This window comes from Trachurus japonicus, chromosome 18 (assembly GCF_045865225.1).
Source record: "Trachurus japonicus isolate A0001 chromosome 18, Traja_1.0".
Classification (NCBI taxonomy): Eukaryota; Metazoa; Chordata; class Actinopteri; order Carangiformes; family Carangidae; genus Trachurus; species Trachurus japonicus.
Window position 1 is genome coordinate 1112258 of NC_140924.1, and position 12806 is coordinate 1125063.

The following is a 12806-nucleotide window of genomic DNA, read 5'->3' on the forward strand; positions in this document are numbered from 1 at the left end:
TACTGGAGCTTTTGGATATAACATTTACCATGTGCTTCATCAGTTTGTACCATTGTGCATAATATATGTATAATTAAAATCAATGAAAACAACAATAAAATGTATCGTTTTGTCTCCACATGGAGTAGTTTTATGAAAACAGTGCAGATATCAACAATAATATGATAAAAACAACAACAATTAGAACAAGAGCAGGGTAAGTGCAAAAAATGCAACTATTCACATGGCCAAAAATGTCAATGTGCAAGAACTTTTATGTGCAAGTAAAGAAAACATCAAACAACAATCACAATTAGAGAAAAATAATGTTCTCTTGAAAACAACAATTGTAACAACAATTATAACAAACAGCAAGCAACAAACAGAGTGAAAAAGTGCAACAAATGTAACTATTTACAATGGGGTGGGAGGGATGGCATGCCAGCAGCGGGCTTATTTTTGAAGTCCCATGCCATGGTACTCCAGGAAGCAGTTTCTGTCAGGAACAAGGCAAAGTGACACATTGCACCTGGAACAGTACATGGGTGTCTTCATGTCCCTGACTTTGTAGCCCGGCATCTGCTTGGCCTTCACTTTCTCCTTGGCTGCACAGACCACACACTTCCTGCGGTCCTGAGTGCCAGTGCTCCCTCTGAACACAGGCATGCAGGTGTTGGTGAGGCTTGGGCGGGGGGTGGCTTCAGCAACCAAAGCTTTAGCCTGCTCAACCATCTCCCTCATCAGAACTTCTCTGAATTGTTTGTGGGACATGGGGGTCTGGTTGTGACCGCTGGCCACAGCTTTGTGCAGGATGAAGCTGTTGACGACAGCAATGTCGATGAAATGGTAAAAAAACGTCTTGTACCACCGCATTGTCTTGCCATGCACCGAGTAGTAGTGGATGAGGGCGTCTGAGAGATCCACCCCACCCATGTTGATGTTGTAGTCCCTGCACGCATCAGGCACATCCACTGGAGCCCTGTGCCAGTGTCCATCTGGCCTCTTCACCCTCCTCAGTACAGTGGCTCCGCTGTACGCCTTGTGAAAGGTGCTGCAGATACTGACCACTTTTGTGTCCATCCACCGTGCAAAGAGGAGGTTGCCCTTACGGATCCACCTCATGTCTCCCCTCTCAGGCTTCTTTGGAAGGTCGTTGTTTGTCGTCCTTGGAAATCCCTCTCTATTTGTCCTGATGGTGCCACAAGCTGCCGTATGATTTTTTAAAAGCTTGTTGAAAAGGAGCGGACTGGTGTAAAAGTTATCAACATAAAGATGATATCCTCTTCCAAGGAGGTCAAACCTCATCAGGTCCATGACAGATGTGACACTGAGGCCATCATCTTTCTGTCCCCTCAGTTTGACCTGACTATTATCTTTACCCTGATAAACAAAAAAATTGGAGGTGTAGCCAGTTTTAGAATCTGCCAAAACGAATAATTTGTAGCCGAATTTTGTTGGTTTGTCTTTCATATACTGCCTGAATCCAATGCGGGCCTTGCTTGCCACCATCCTTTCGTCAATTGTGATGTTCTGGTATGGTTGAAAAAGAGAATTGCAGGCAGTAACTATCTCGCCGTAGAGTGGTTTAATTTTGAAGAGTTTGTCAAACTGTGGTGTTCCTCTCTTTTTTTCGTTTTCCTCATCTTCGGTGACATCAGAGAGATGCAGAGACCAAAAGATGGCCTCGAACCGGTCCCTAGACATGCTGCTCTTGGGGAATGCGAATTGATATGGCCAGTCCCTCCTCCAGAAGTCAGCCCTTGAGTGCACATGTACCAAGCCAAAGAAGATGATGATGGAAAGGAAGACATAGAAGGAGTCGACAGAGAGGGGAGACCATTTGTATTTTGAGCCTCGTGCCAGTCGTCGCACAGCATTCTCATTTGTGTTGTTAATAATGCTGTGTAGACTGCTGCTGCTGAAGAACAACTTGAAGAGGCTGAGGGGAGACCAGTTGACACTGGTGTCTATCCTGGGGCCAGGTGGGTTTTTTGGCTCAAACCGTGGTGTTGGGGGTTCGGCATCTGGCTCCTCCTTTGTCCTCCATCTCTCCTGCTGCAAGTCTCCAGCAGCCAGTTTTGGCCGCTTGCTGGCTTGCCCTCTCTGGCCAGGACCACGGCCACGACCTCAACCTCTTTTCAGGGGTGCAAACTTGTCACCTTTCGGCGAAATTCGCCGTTTTGGATCCCAAATTGGTCATTTGTGTGATTCGTGTAAATCCGCAATAAAAAAAAATTGAGAGAGGGGGGGGGTCCGGCGAGGCGAGGCGAGGCGAGGCGAGGCGAGGCGAGGCAAGGCAAGCCGAGCCAATGCACCTGTCTCTTTAAGGGCGCATGCACCTTCTCTGGATGACAACGAGTGGTGGCAGCGCTCCTCTTCTGTCCAGCAATACACACCTGAAGCTTCACTTTTAATACAGACTAACTAACGCGACTTTGTGAGCATGGCGAGTGAAAGAGTCAGAGCAAGAAGATGCGCCAGCAGCATTGTATAGGTGCTGTATGGGACCGCGTGTGTGATGATCGCGATCGCGGCCAATTAGCGATTAGCGCGTTTAGCTTTTATTAGCGCTGCAGCGCGACCTGTGCAGCAGCAGCAGCAGGAGGAGGAGCAGCAGGAGGAGGAGGAGGTTGACTGACTGTGGCAGGACACCTCTGCCTCTGTTTCACTTTATGTTGCTGGTAAATAATGTGGTTGTAAAAGTAGTAGGCTAAAGTTAAATTATTTAGTATGCACGAATTAAAGGGGCAGAGCTTTAAGAGACATTTTAACTTTTATATTTTATAAGATATATTTTTTGTAAGAACCCCAATTAATAAATATAGGTTATATATTTCAGTGAATATCTAATTGTTCTTAGCATTTGTTAGATAACTTTCTTTGCCCAATAAATTAAAACATGTTGGAACTATCAATGTCTCCTCTCTTGCCACCGAAATCTCACTTTTAACCTCAGACTGTCACAATGATGTATCAGATGTCAGACTGCCTCATTCTTTTAGTTTTAACCTGAATATACAAGGCACGATTGATTTTCCCAACGATCAAAGTAAACCAAACCGAACCGAAAACCATGACCACAAAACCGTGAACCGAACCGTTTGCTTGAACATCATAATAATACATATTGCCGCTTAATATGTTTTACGTAGCCTATGGCATTTTTAAGCTTCATGTGTGTTATTGGACAGAAAGAGCAGCGCTGCCTCGGAGCATAGCCTACGTACAGAAAACACATTTACATCAATAAATAAATGTTTCACAATGAACCAATCAGTCTGTATTAAATTTTATTTAGTTTGAAGGTAAGGTTTGCTTACCTGCAATAGGCTAAACCTGCATAGGCTGAAGACCCTCTACACATGTTTCAAAACCAAACACAGAGAGACAGATTGTGCAGGTTTAACAGGAGCAAAAGTTGTGCAAACCTGAGTAAATCTGGACCCAAGTCTCATGCTAAAATTGACTGTAAATTCACCTTTAAAGTTGTTGTTTTTTTTAAATTTCCCCGGGGGAGCATGCCCCCGGACCCCCCTAGGGGGTCAGTATCTTGTCACCTTTTTTACCCCTGATGAGTTTGCACCCCTGTCTTTTAATTGGCTTGTCGGGGGAAGAGGACCCGGGACTGGAGGATGAAGGTTGGAGACTGGAGAAACTGCGTGGTGGGGGGACATAATCCAGATCCTCATCTCCCTCATGATCACTGTTGCATGAAAACAGAGCAATAGATGTTGAAAGAAATATATTCAAAAGACTGGCAAATCACATAAATTTCTAAGAGCAGAAAAGCATATAAATGTATCATTGAAGCAGTAAGAGACAAAATGTACACTAATCAGTACACAAACCTTGATAGGAGAGGTGACGCCTCAGATGGAGAGGGTGGCTGAGTGTCTGGAGTTGGGGGGGGCTGAGGAGATGATGGGCCTGAAGCCTCACTCTCCTCTTCTTGTTGGCTGTGAAAATGATGATAATAATTAGTATTTGGGACAAAATATGTAATGATGTACGTACATTTGACCAAAGGAGACAAAGGTAGGTCAATATAATTGGGTAGCCCTGACCTATAGGCTACTGTATTGTGTTTGCACTTGTATGTACTTTACATAAAAATATATATCTACAAAAAAATAGTATTGAATTGAATTGCCCTGCTTTATACTGGACTGTGTTTACACCTCTTCAGCCTATTCTGTACAGTACAGAGCACAGCCTGTCAGAAATTACTCCCTCACACACTATATATATATTTTTTGTCATTCACAAAATGCCGACAATATGAGTATGATGAACATAAACAAACGGGACTGACTCAGGGGTCATTTCAGTGCAGTGCGCAGTCATGCCGGGCAGAAGCAGTAATCCCAAAGATCGTATAATAGCAGAGGACACACTTCACTTTTTTTTTTTTTTTTTTTTTTTTATTTTTTTTTTAGACCTCTTGGTTTGTAAACACTGAACAGCCCCCACAATGCATGACAAAAATAACTAGCTTACAAACTATCAGCGGTTTTTCGAGCTGGAATAGGCCTATAACTTTTGACCACAAAACAGCAAAGGTAAGATGCATTTTACGATTTTGTGATGTTTATTTTCGCTACTCTTTGGCTGCTAGTTCGCCGAGTTTACGTCGCACAGTGAAGGGGGAGACATCTTTGTATTCAGCAGAGCCTCTGCTTTCATATGACATGTCGTTTGTTTGGGTAGCATCTGCTAGCATGACATGGTGAATCCCGTTTGTTTGGTTAGCGTCTGTTAGCGTCTGTTAGCATGATGAGGTGAAATGAGAAGTGACAGAGAAGTGCACCTGCGCTGTTTTCATGTTTTTGTTACAGTACATGCCAATATACGTTTGCTTGGGGTTTGAAGTGTGTTTCGTTTGGTTGGCAGGGCTTAGGGTGGGCTTTCACCACAAAAATGAGCCATTAGAAAGAAAGACAAATACTTACAGGTGAACGCGATCCACACGTAACGAAGCTGCTTCTTCCTCCGAGCCGCCACTCTCTGAGTCAGATGAGTCGTCAAAATCAATGTCCGACCCTCTCTGTATCTCAGCCAAAATTTCAGCCATGTACTTGTATCTCTTCGCCATCGTGACAAGAAACACTAAATAGCCTACTCAAAAAACAAACAAAAAAACAATACTTCCATGCAAAAAACCCACTTAGACCGTAAAAAGACCGACTACAACAGGTGATGACGCTGGTGACAAAGAGTTGGCGCCACCACTGTTCGCAATGGCGCACTGCAACGCATTTTCGCTGTTACCTTTACGCGGGGTTTCAATCTCTACTGGGTATTGTAGTCCATAGACGGCTTGGTCTCATTCAATTCAGCTGCTCCTCCCCTTTCAAAGGACTACAAACATGGTCGCACCACATTGTGTTCTGCGATGATTCAAGGCATTTATTTCCTCGAATCACACTTTTTAAATGTCACGAATTTCACACCAACAAGGTTTAAAATCATATCTAAACACTAACGTTTTCACTAAAATGCACATCCAACCTTCTTTTATGAACATTAGAGTATAAGGATTGATCAACAATTGAAAGTAAACACCTTTGTACTGTCTTACTACTTTTTTTTACTGTGTTAATTACTGCCGGGTTTTTTCGGCCCGCCCACGGGCCGAACGGGCTTAACAGGTTAAAGGCTGAGGAGTTGTGATGTTGTTAGGAGGTAAATATTAAAATTTTAGACATTTTTATTTTTAAATTTTTTTAATTACCACACACACAAAAAGTACCGAAAACAGGTACCGACTGGTACCGGTATCGGTTCCCAGGTACCGAGTATCGATACCGTATCGATTCAAATGCAAAAGGTACCCATCCCTAACACTAAGCAAGTTATTTAAACAGTGCACATCGTATGTTTAAAACATATTAAATATGTGCCGAAATACAAAATAAAAATAAAAAATAAGAACAATAAATAACCTAAATATGAGGAATAACATGTGCTCTGCACATCAGGCACACAAATAAAATTAATCATCATGACTATCATTTATCATATTTTTTACGCACACATCCACGTCCCATATCTGCATGAACATCAAAAACACAACCGTTCTTAAATCAACCCCTAGTGTCGCTGTTGCATCGTGTTCTTACGCAGTGGGCAGCTTCTTGGTGTGGTGGGGGCATCGCAAGCAAGGGTCAGTGTCACGGAGTGTGGCAGCCGTGACACTGATCCTCCCGTGCCATTTTATACTGGCACTAAAAAGACTGTCACGCATTAACACTCCACTGCCTAAATAGCCTATATATGTAGCCTATATACATACTGTATGTATAGCATTGATCATTCAGTGATGATGAGAAAAGAAAAACGTGTTGACCACCAAAATAATTTTCTATTGGATGGATTTGAACCCAGACCACAGCAATGCTTCAACTTGCAGTGGGGATACTCTATGAAGTGAGCTATTTGCTACCTTATGTTTTCATCCTTTCCAGAGTTGTCTGGCTGTAAACCAGCCAGCCCCTGCGCACATTTTTATTTTCACACACATCAATCACATGGTCACGCAGCCGTCTGGCCGCATCTTTACGCGGCTGTGCCGTGTCACCTACGGCCAGTCCGTCACTGCCCGTGACCAACGCGGCAACAACAGCAGAGAAGTTTCTAATCAGGCCCGCCGACACCTGTGTTAACACCATGTTTGACAAGTGGAAATCCCGTTTTCGGTTTATTCATCGCCCGTCGGTGCAGCTGCGCTTGTCACTGTGTGTGATTTATGCGCGTAATAGGTGGCGTGTGATATAATAATCGATTTGCCTGGCATCGATTGATTCAGTTTCAGTACTGTGGTGGTGGACAGCTCCTGTTAAGAGTAGGCCTGGGACGATAATAAATTTTGCTGGACGATATATTGTCCCACAAATTATTGACGATAAACGATATTATTGACACATTTTTTTGAAAACAAATTAACCACTAATATAATAATAATAATATTTCATAATAATGCAAGTAGACCCTTTTAAATGCGATAAACTTTTATTTCTCATGAGTATTTTTTTTTAACCATTGTAATTGGAATGACAAGAACTTATATAGCTACTATCCTAAATAAATAAAATAAACAAAAAAATAATAAACAGTGCAGTGCAGCTCTTCTGTCCAATAACGTTACACACCTGAAGCTCCACTTTTCATTCAAACAAACTAATGTGACAGATGTCTGATTTCATCAGTGAGACCAGCATTTATCTCCTATAAAGTATTAAACCAGCCGGCGGTAAACCTCTAAAAACCTGCTGATAAGTTTTCTTAGTCGTTTTCTCCCCCAATGACGGAGGTTGACCGGCCCGTGAGCTGCTGCAGGCGGCTGCAGACTGTGGGAAGCCCCGCTCCTCCTGCTCGCTGCTACCACATTAGCTCCAAAAACGTCGGAGGAAATCTCCTAACAGGCGATATGTGGATAAACTGATCACAGACTGGGGATCTAAACTGTGACTTTCTCACATGAAAAAATATTAAAACTTTAAAAAGTTACGTGTTAACAGCGCACATGGCGATTTATCGAGGCCGGAAAAATTATTGAGTTCATTTTCATTTATCGTGCGATTAATTGATTTATTGATTATCGTCCCAGGCCTAGTTAAGAGCTTCTTAAGAAGCTTCTTTGGCGTGATCTTAAGAAGGCAGTTAAGAACGCATCTGGGAAACACCCGTATCTTAGCGCTCCTTCTTAGCCGAACCCTTCTTAAGAGCCTTCTTAAGTCCTTAAGAAAGATCGAATCTGGGAAACGCGGCCAATAATATTCAATTTATCCTGTTAAAATGATTGTTGGCTCAGTCTGAACATGTTGAATGTTGGGCGTCGACGGTAATGATGTACTAGTCTGTGCATGGCTACTTACTACTCGCAGGGAAGAAAAAAAAACAAACATTTGGAGCCGTGTCTTTTCAAAATTAAGTCAAAATTAATATGACTGAACTGTATATGAAAGGCTATAGGGCTTTTATTTTGAAGGGCCAGACACCAGGAAGTCATGACACGCACTCCCTGTCAGTTTTTTTTTTTTTTTTTTTTACAAGACACGGCAGGTCCGGTCCCTTTTTTTTTTTTTTTCTTGTCAAGAGCGACTTTTTCCGATGTTGTTCCAGACGTTTCTGGTTTGGAGACGTATCACTGCTGTTTTCAACTATTAGCGGGACCCGTCCGGCCGTCTGTCTCACAGGCTCACCGGCCAGGGGGAGGGGGGGGTGTAAAAGTCAGCTAAAACATATTAAACTAACTGAAAATTCAACCACACATAAGTGCTACTGGTCATCTAATCAATTTTAGACATTAAATTACTTTTATTTAATATTTAATCCTTATCTCCTGTATAAGTGCATTGCATTTTTTCATGACGGTATTGAAACTGATACCGTTGCTATTTTTAAATACCTGCAGTATACGGTATTACGGTAATACCGCCCAGGCCTACCACACGCAGCACTGAAGCCTGGCATCTTCCCCCTTTGTTTAGTCAGAAGCTCGTCTGCTGATAGCGTTCAGTAGAATCTGTGTCTTGGGAGTAAAACCAGCTTTTTACAGTAAAATATGCCTCTAAGCCTCCTGGTGTATCACAGCTACATGTCTGACCCCCCCCCCTCTCCTCTCCAGGTGTACTGCGTTCCTATTGGAGGGATGCTGGTGAGGCAGCCGGTGTCGGTGGGGGGCAGCGGCTCCACCTACATCTACGGCTTCATGGACTCCAACTACAAACCAGGACTCACCAAGGACCAGTGTCTGGAGCTCACCGCCACAGGTGGGTAGACTGATGGACGGATGGATGGATGGATGGATGGATGGATGGACGGATAGATAGATAGATAGATAGATAGATAGAAGACTCACCAAGGACCAGTGTCTGGAGCTCACGCCACAGGTGGGTGGGTGCAGGGTTTCCCCCAGAAAACTGGTTAAGCCCGGTGGTATGGTAGCACCGGCGGACCACCGGCGGCCCATCCGCAGCCCATCGCCGAGCCACCGGTGCCCAAGCGTATTTTTTTGTGACAGGGGGCCTGACCCTGACCGATGGCAGGGCCCTGTAGGTAACAGATTCATTAATGGAGCAGTAGCATTTATAAGGTGTGATTCCATAAGGCCTCATGATCAATGTTAAAAGTTGACTGGAAATTTTAAAATATTATCATAAACATCTGTTATTATAAGACATTTATGTAACATATTAAACACCAGCTATAGCAGAGTCTTACAGAAAGGCACTCTTGAAATGCTGTTCAATAACCACAAAAATAAATAAATAATAATAATTATAAAATAATATTTAAATAAATAGCATCAACTGTTTGCATTAAAAACTAAAAAGAACAACTGCCTGGTGTCTCCTTTAGCTTTATTTCTCAGATTTTATTTTTTTTTATTCTCCGAGATTTTTTACATCTGGAGCATAGACTGTAAAAGATTTGGAGTCACGTAATGACGTACCACGCTTTTCCAGTCAGTCGTCATGGAAACGTGACACTCGCGGATTTACTGTTTGGACCAGAGAAAACAAACGTGTGTGATCGCGAACTTTACGAGCTGAAAAATGAAACAATGGATCATTTTCACATCAGGTCAAAGCCCCGCGGCTCACAGGAGTCCGGAGCTCTGACGCTGCAGGGGACGACGTGCTAACAGCTACCAGCTGCAGCAGCTGATTGAGCCTCTTGGAGCCGCGGCTCGGCTCACGTTAACGTGGACTCGGTGCGTTCCTCTCGGTCAGCTGGTGAAGCAGCGGTCTGATCATAGATGCGGTCTGAGGAGCAGGATGTCCGTGACGTGTCCCGTTATGCGCGACGAAGTTGTGACGTTGTCAGGTGATGAAAAAGACACCTGATCACGTGTTTATGGAGTATCAAAACTGATTTAAAAAAAATAATAAACGATGCTTAGCCTGGCGGGGGGGCAAGTAAGGCATGGCGGCCCGCCAGGCTTATAATACATTGGGGGAAACCCTGGTGGGTGGATGGATAGATAGAGATATAGAGAGATAGAGAAATAGATAGATAGAAGACTAGATGACTCACCAAGGACCAGTGTCTGGAGCTCACCGCTACAGTTGGGTCGACTCATAGATGGATAGATGGATGGATAGATAGATAGATAGATAGATAGATAGATAGATAGATAGATAGATAGATGCCACAGGTGGGTGGACAAGGCTGCAAGGCACAGGCCCGGCCCCTGGTATAAACCCTCTATGTGGTTGTTTAGGGCCACAGCCGTTAGGTGGGGGGCCACATGATCAGAAAGGTACCGGGGTTCATCAAGTCATTTAAACATCCTGAGGTCTGCACGTGCAGCTATGAGCTTTATATGTAATGTGAAGTCAATATTCAGCTTCTTTTATCTCACATTTGAGACATTTGGTGAAAATAGAACGGCAGAATGACAACATTTGTGCTCAAAAAACAATCTTACAAAATGTCATTTTAGATTTGTTTTCTACACGTATCTATTACTGTATTCATATCCTATTTCAAGCACCAAAACAGTTCATTCTCATGACTGAAGGAGTGTTTTCACAAGGGATTGGAAATGTTTCAAAAAGACATAAAACACTTGAGTATTGTTACATCTGCAAGTATCTTAAAAAGATCAATTTAAGAAAATATGTAAAAGTCTAGAAAATGGCCTCAGACCTCAGAGGGATAAACACGTCTGTATTCAGTTTTAACCAGTGATTTGGTGTTTGCGCTTAGAGTGCAGGGCCACAAACAAAAATCTTGTTTAGGGGGCCACCAACATCCTAGGGTGGTGAAAACAAACTGCTGGTTTTGACTGGCGCTAAATACAAATCCTGCCGTAGTCCGTCTAATCTAACGTTAACCGGCCTGGAAACCTCCTGCAGTAGCTACCGTCTGTCAGGCAGACAGCTACATCACCTCGTTTTACCGAAAAAAATAAAGATTTAGGGAATGTACAGTACAGGCCAAAGGTTTGGACACACCTTCTCATTCAATGTGTTTCCTTTATTCTCACTGAAGGCACCAAAACTATGAATGAACACATGTGGAATTAACAAAAAAGTGTGAAATAACTGAAAACACGTCTTTTCTTCTTCCTCTCCTTCTTCCTCCTCCTCCTCCTCCTCTATCTCTGCCCCCACCAGTTCTAGTTTCTTCAGAGTAGCCCCCCCCCCCCTTTGCTCTGATCACTGCTTTACACACTCTGGGCTTCTCTTGATGAGCTTCAAGAGGTGAACCTGACCTGAACATGGTTTTCACTTCACAGGTGTCAGTGTGCCTTGTCAGGTTCATTAGTGGAATTTCACTGAGAATCTACAATGTAAATAGTCATGAAAATAAAGGAAATGCATCGAGTGTGTCCAGACTTTTGACCTGTAATGTATTATGTCCATAAATCCTACTGGAGAATGAGCCCAGTCAGCAGCGAGAGGCGCTGTATATAACGCTGAGTGAAACATGTCAATCAACTGTCACCGTAGAGCAGCGGTTAGATCAGTTACCTCGGGTGCAGGCGGTCAGGGATCAAAACTTATAACACTTGAATTTTTTTTTTTACTTGTATATTAGCCCACACATTATGTACAATTTTAGAACGGACCTTCGGAAAGTTTCGGAATAATGTTAGTGGACCTTAGGAATGGTTTACCACACAAGCACATGTGGACTAGCCAGGTCCATTCTTCGTACAACCTGAAGCCATAAATCTCTTCTCTTCCTGTCCCACTCTCTGAAGGGGAGGAGGGAACATCTGATGTTAGGTTTTTTAAAGGTGTTAAACGAATAATAAACCACACAACAACTCTTTGGCATTGTGGTTTTTTGTATTAGCGCCTATGGAACACACCGAGGACTTGTCCTTTGTTTTCAGCGGCGAGGGGGCGTGGCCTTTTACGTGACGTAGGGTTACTGTCTTCTATGATCTGATCCCATCTCAGAATCTGGTTTTTAGTTTTGAAACAACTCGTTTTCAAGATTTGATCCGATCTATTATCTAAAATCTAAAATCTCTGCTGCTGCTGCAAGGCATGCTGGGAGCTGTAGTCTGCTGCAAGGCATGCTGGGAGCTGTAGTCTGCTGCAAGGCATGCTGGGAGCTGTAGTCTGCTGCAAGGCATGCTGGGAGCTGTAGTCTGCTGCAAGGCATGCTGGGAGCTGTAGTCTAACCTGTCCTTGTCTCTCTCTGTCCCTCAGCTCTCTCTCTGGCCATGGAGCGTGACGGCTCGAGCGGCGGCGTGGTCCGACTGGCGTCCATCTCCGAGGACGGAGTGGAGCGCCGAGTCATCCTGGGCAACCAGCTGCCCAAGCTCTCTACACACTAAACACACACACACACACTCTGTGGAGTTAACTGTTAACCTTCTGTTGTCAATAAATAAAGCTTTGAGTCTTTCATCCACTGCTTCTTTTTTTATTTTATTTTTATTGACAACAAAAGTATAGACCCCTTCACAGATTGTAAACATCCGGGTGGGCGGGGCTTAGCTGGAGGCAAAACATCTGAAACGCCGTAGCTTGTAAACGCTGTTTTTTTCAAGAATGGACCAGTGTTGTTTTTGGCAGGCATTTTAGATTTAGTCTTAGTCTTAGTCTTTTTGACGAAAATACTTATTAGTTTTAGTCAATTTTAGTCATTTCTATATGTGATAGTTTTAGTCTAGTTTTAGTCGACGAAAACTCAACAAGGTTTTCGTCTAGTTTTAGTCAGTTTGAGTAAAAAAAATAAATAAATAAAAAGTCTTTTAACAAATTAATTCAATAAAGGAATGGTTTTACACGTAATGTTTCCACCCAATGGCAAATACTTTATGGTCTAAGGATTATGCATTAGCCTACACACAGATAAAGTGG

The 12806-nt window shown here is 43.1% G+C and overlaps 1 protein-coding gene across 1 annotated transcript in view; it reads left to right on the forward strand.

Moving 5' to 3' along the window:
- The window catches only part of psmb6 (proteasome 20S subunit beta 6), a 35384-nt gene extending 23034 nt beyond the window's left edge, over positions 1 to 12350 (forward strand). The window contains exons 6-7 of the mRNA XM_085806296.1: positions 8606 to 8750; positions 12150 to 12350. Coding sequence (XP_085662422.1) covers positions 8606 to 8750; positions 12150 to 12277 — 273 coding nt within the window. The 3' untranslated portion in view covers positions 12278 to 12350. The remainder of the gene's footprint in view (positions 1 to 8605; positions 8751 to 12149) is intronic.
- Positions 12351 to 12806: the final 456 nt, after the last annotated feature.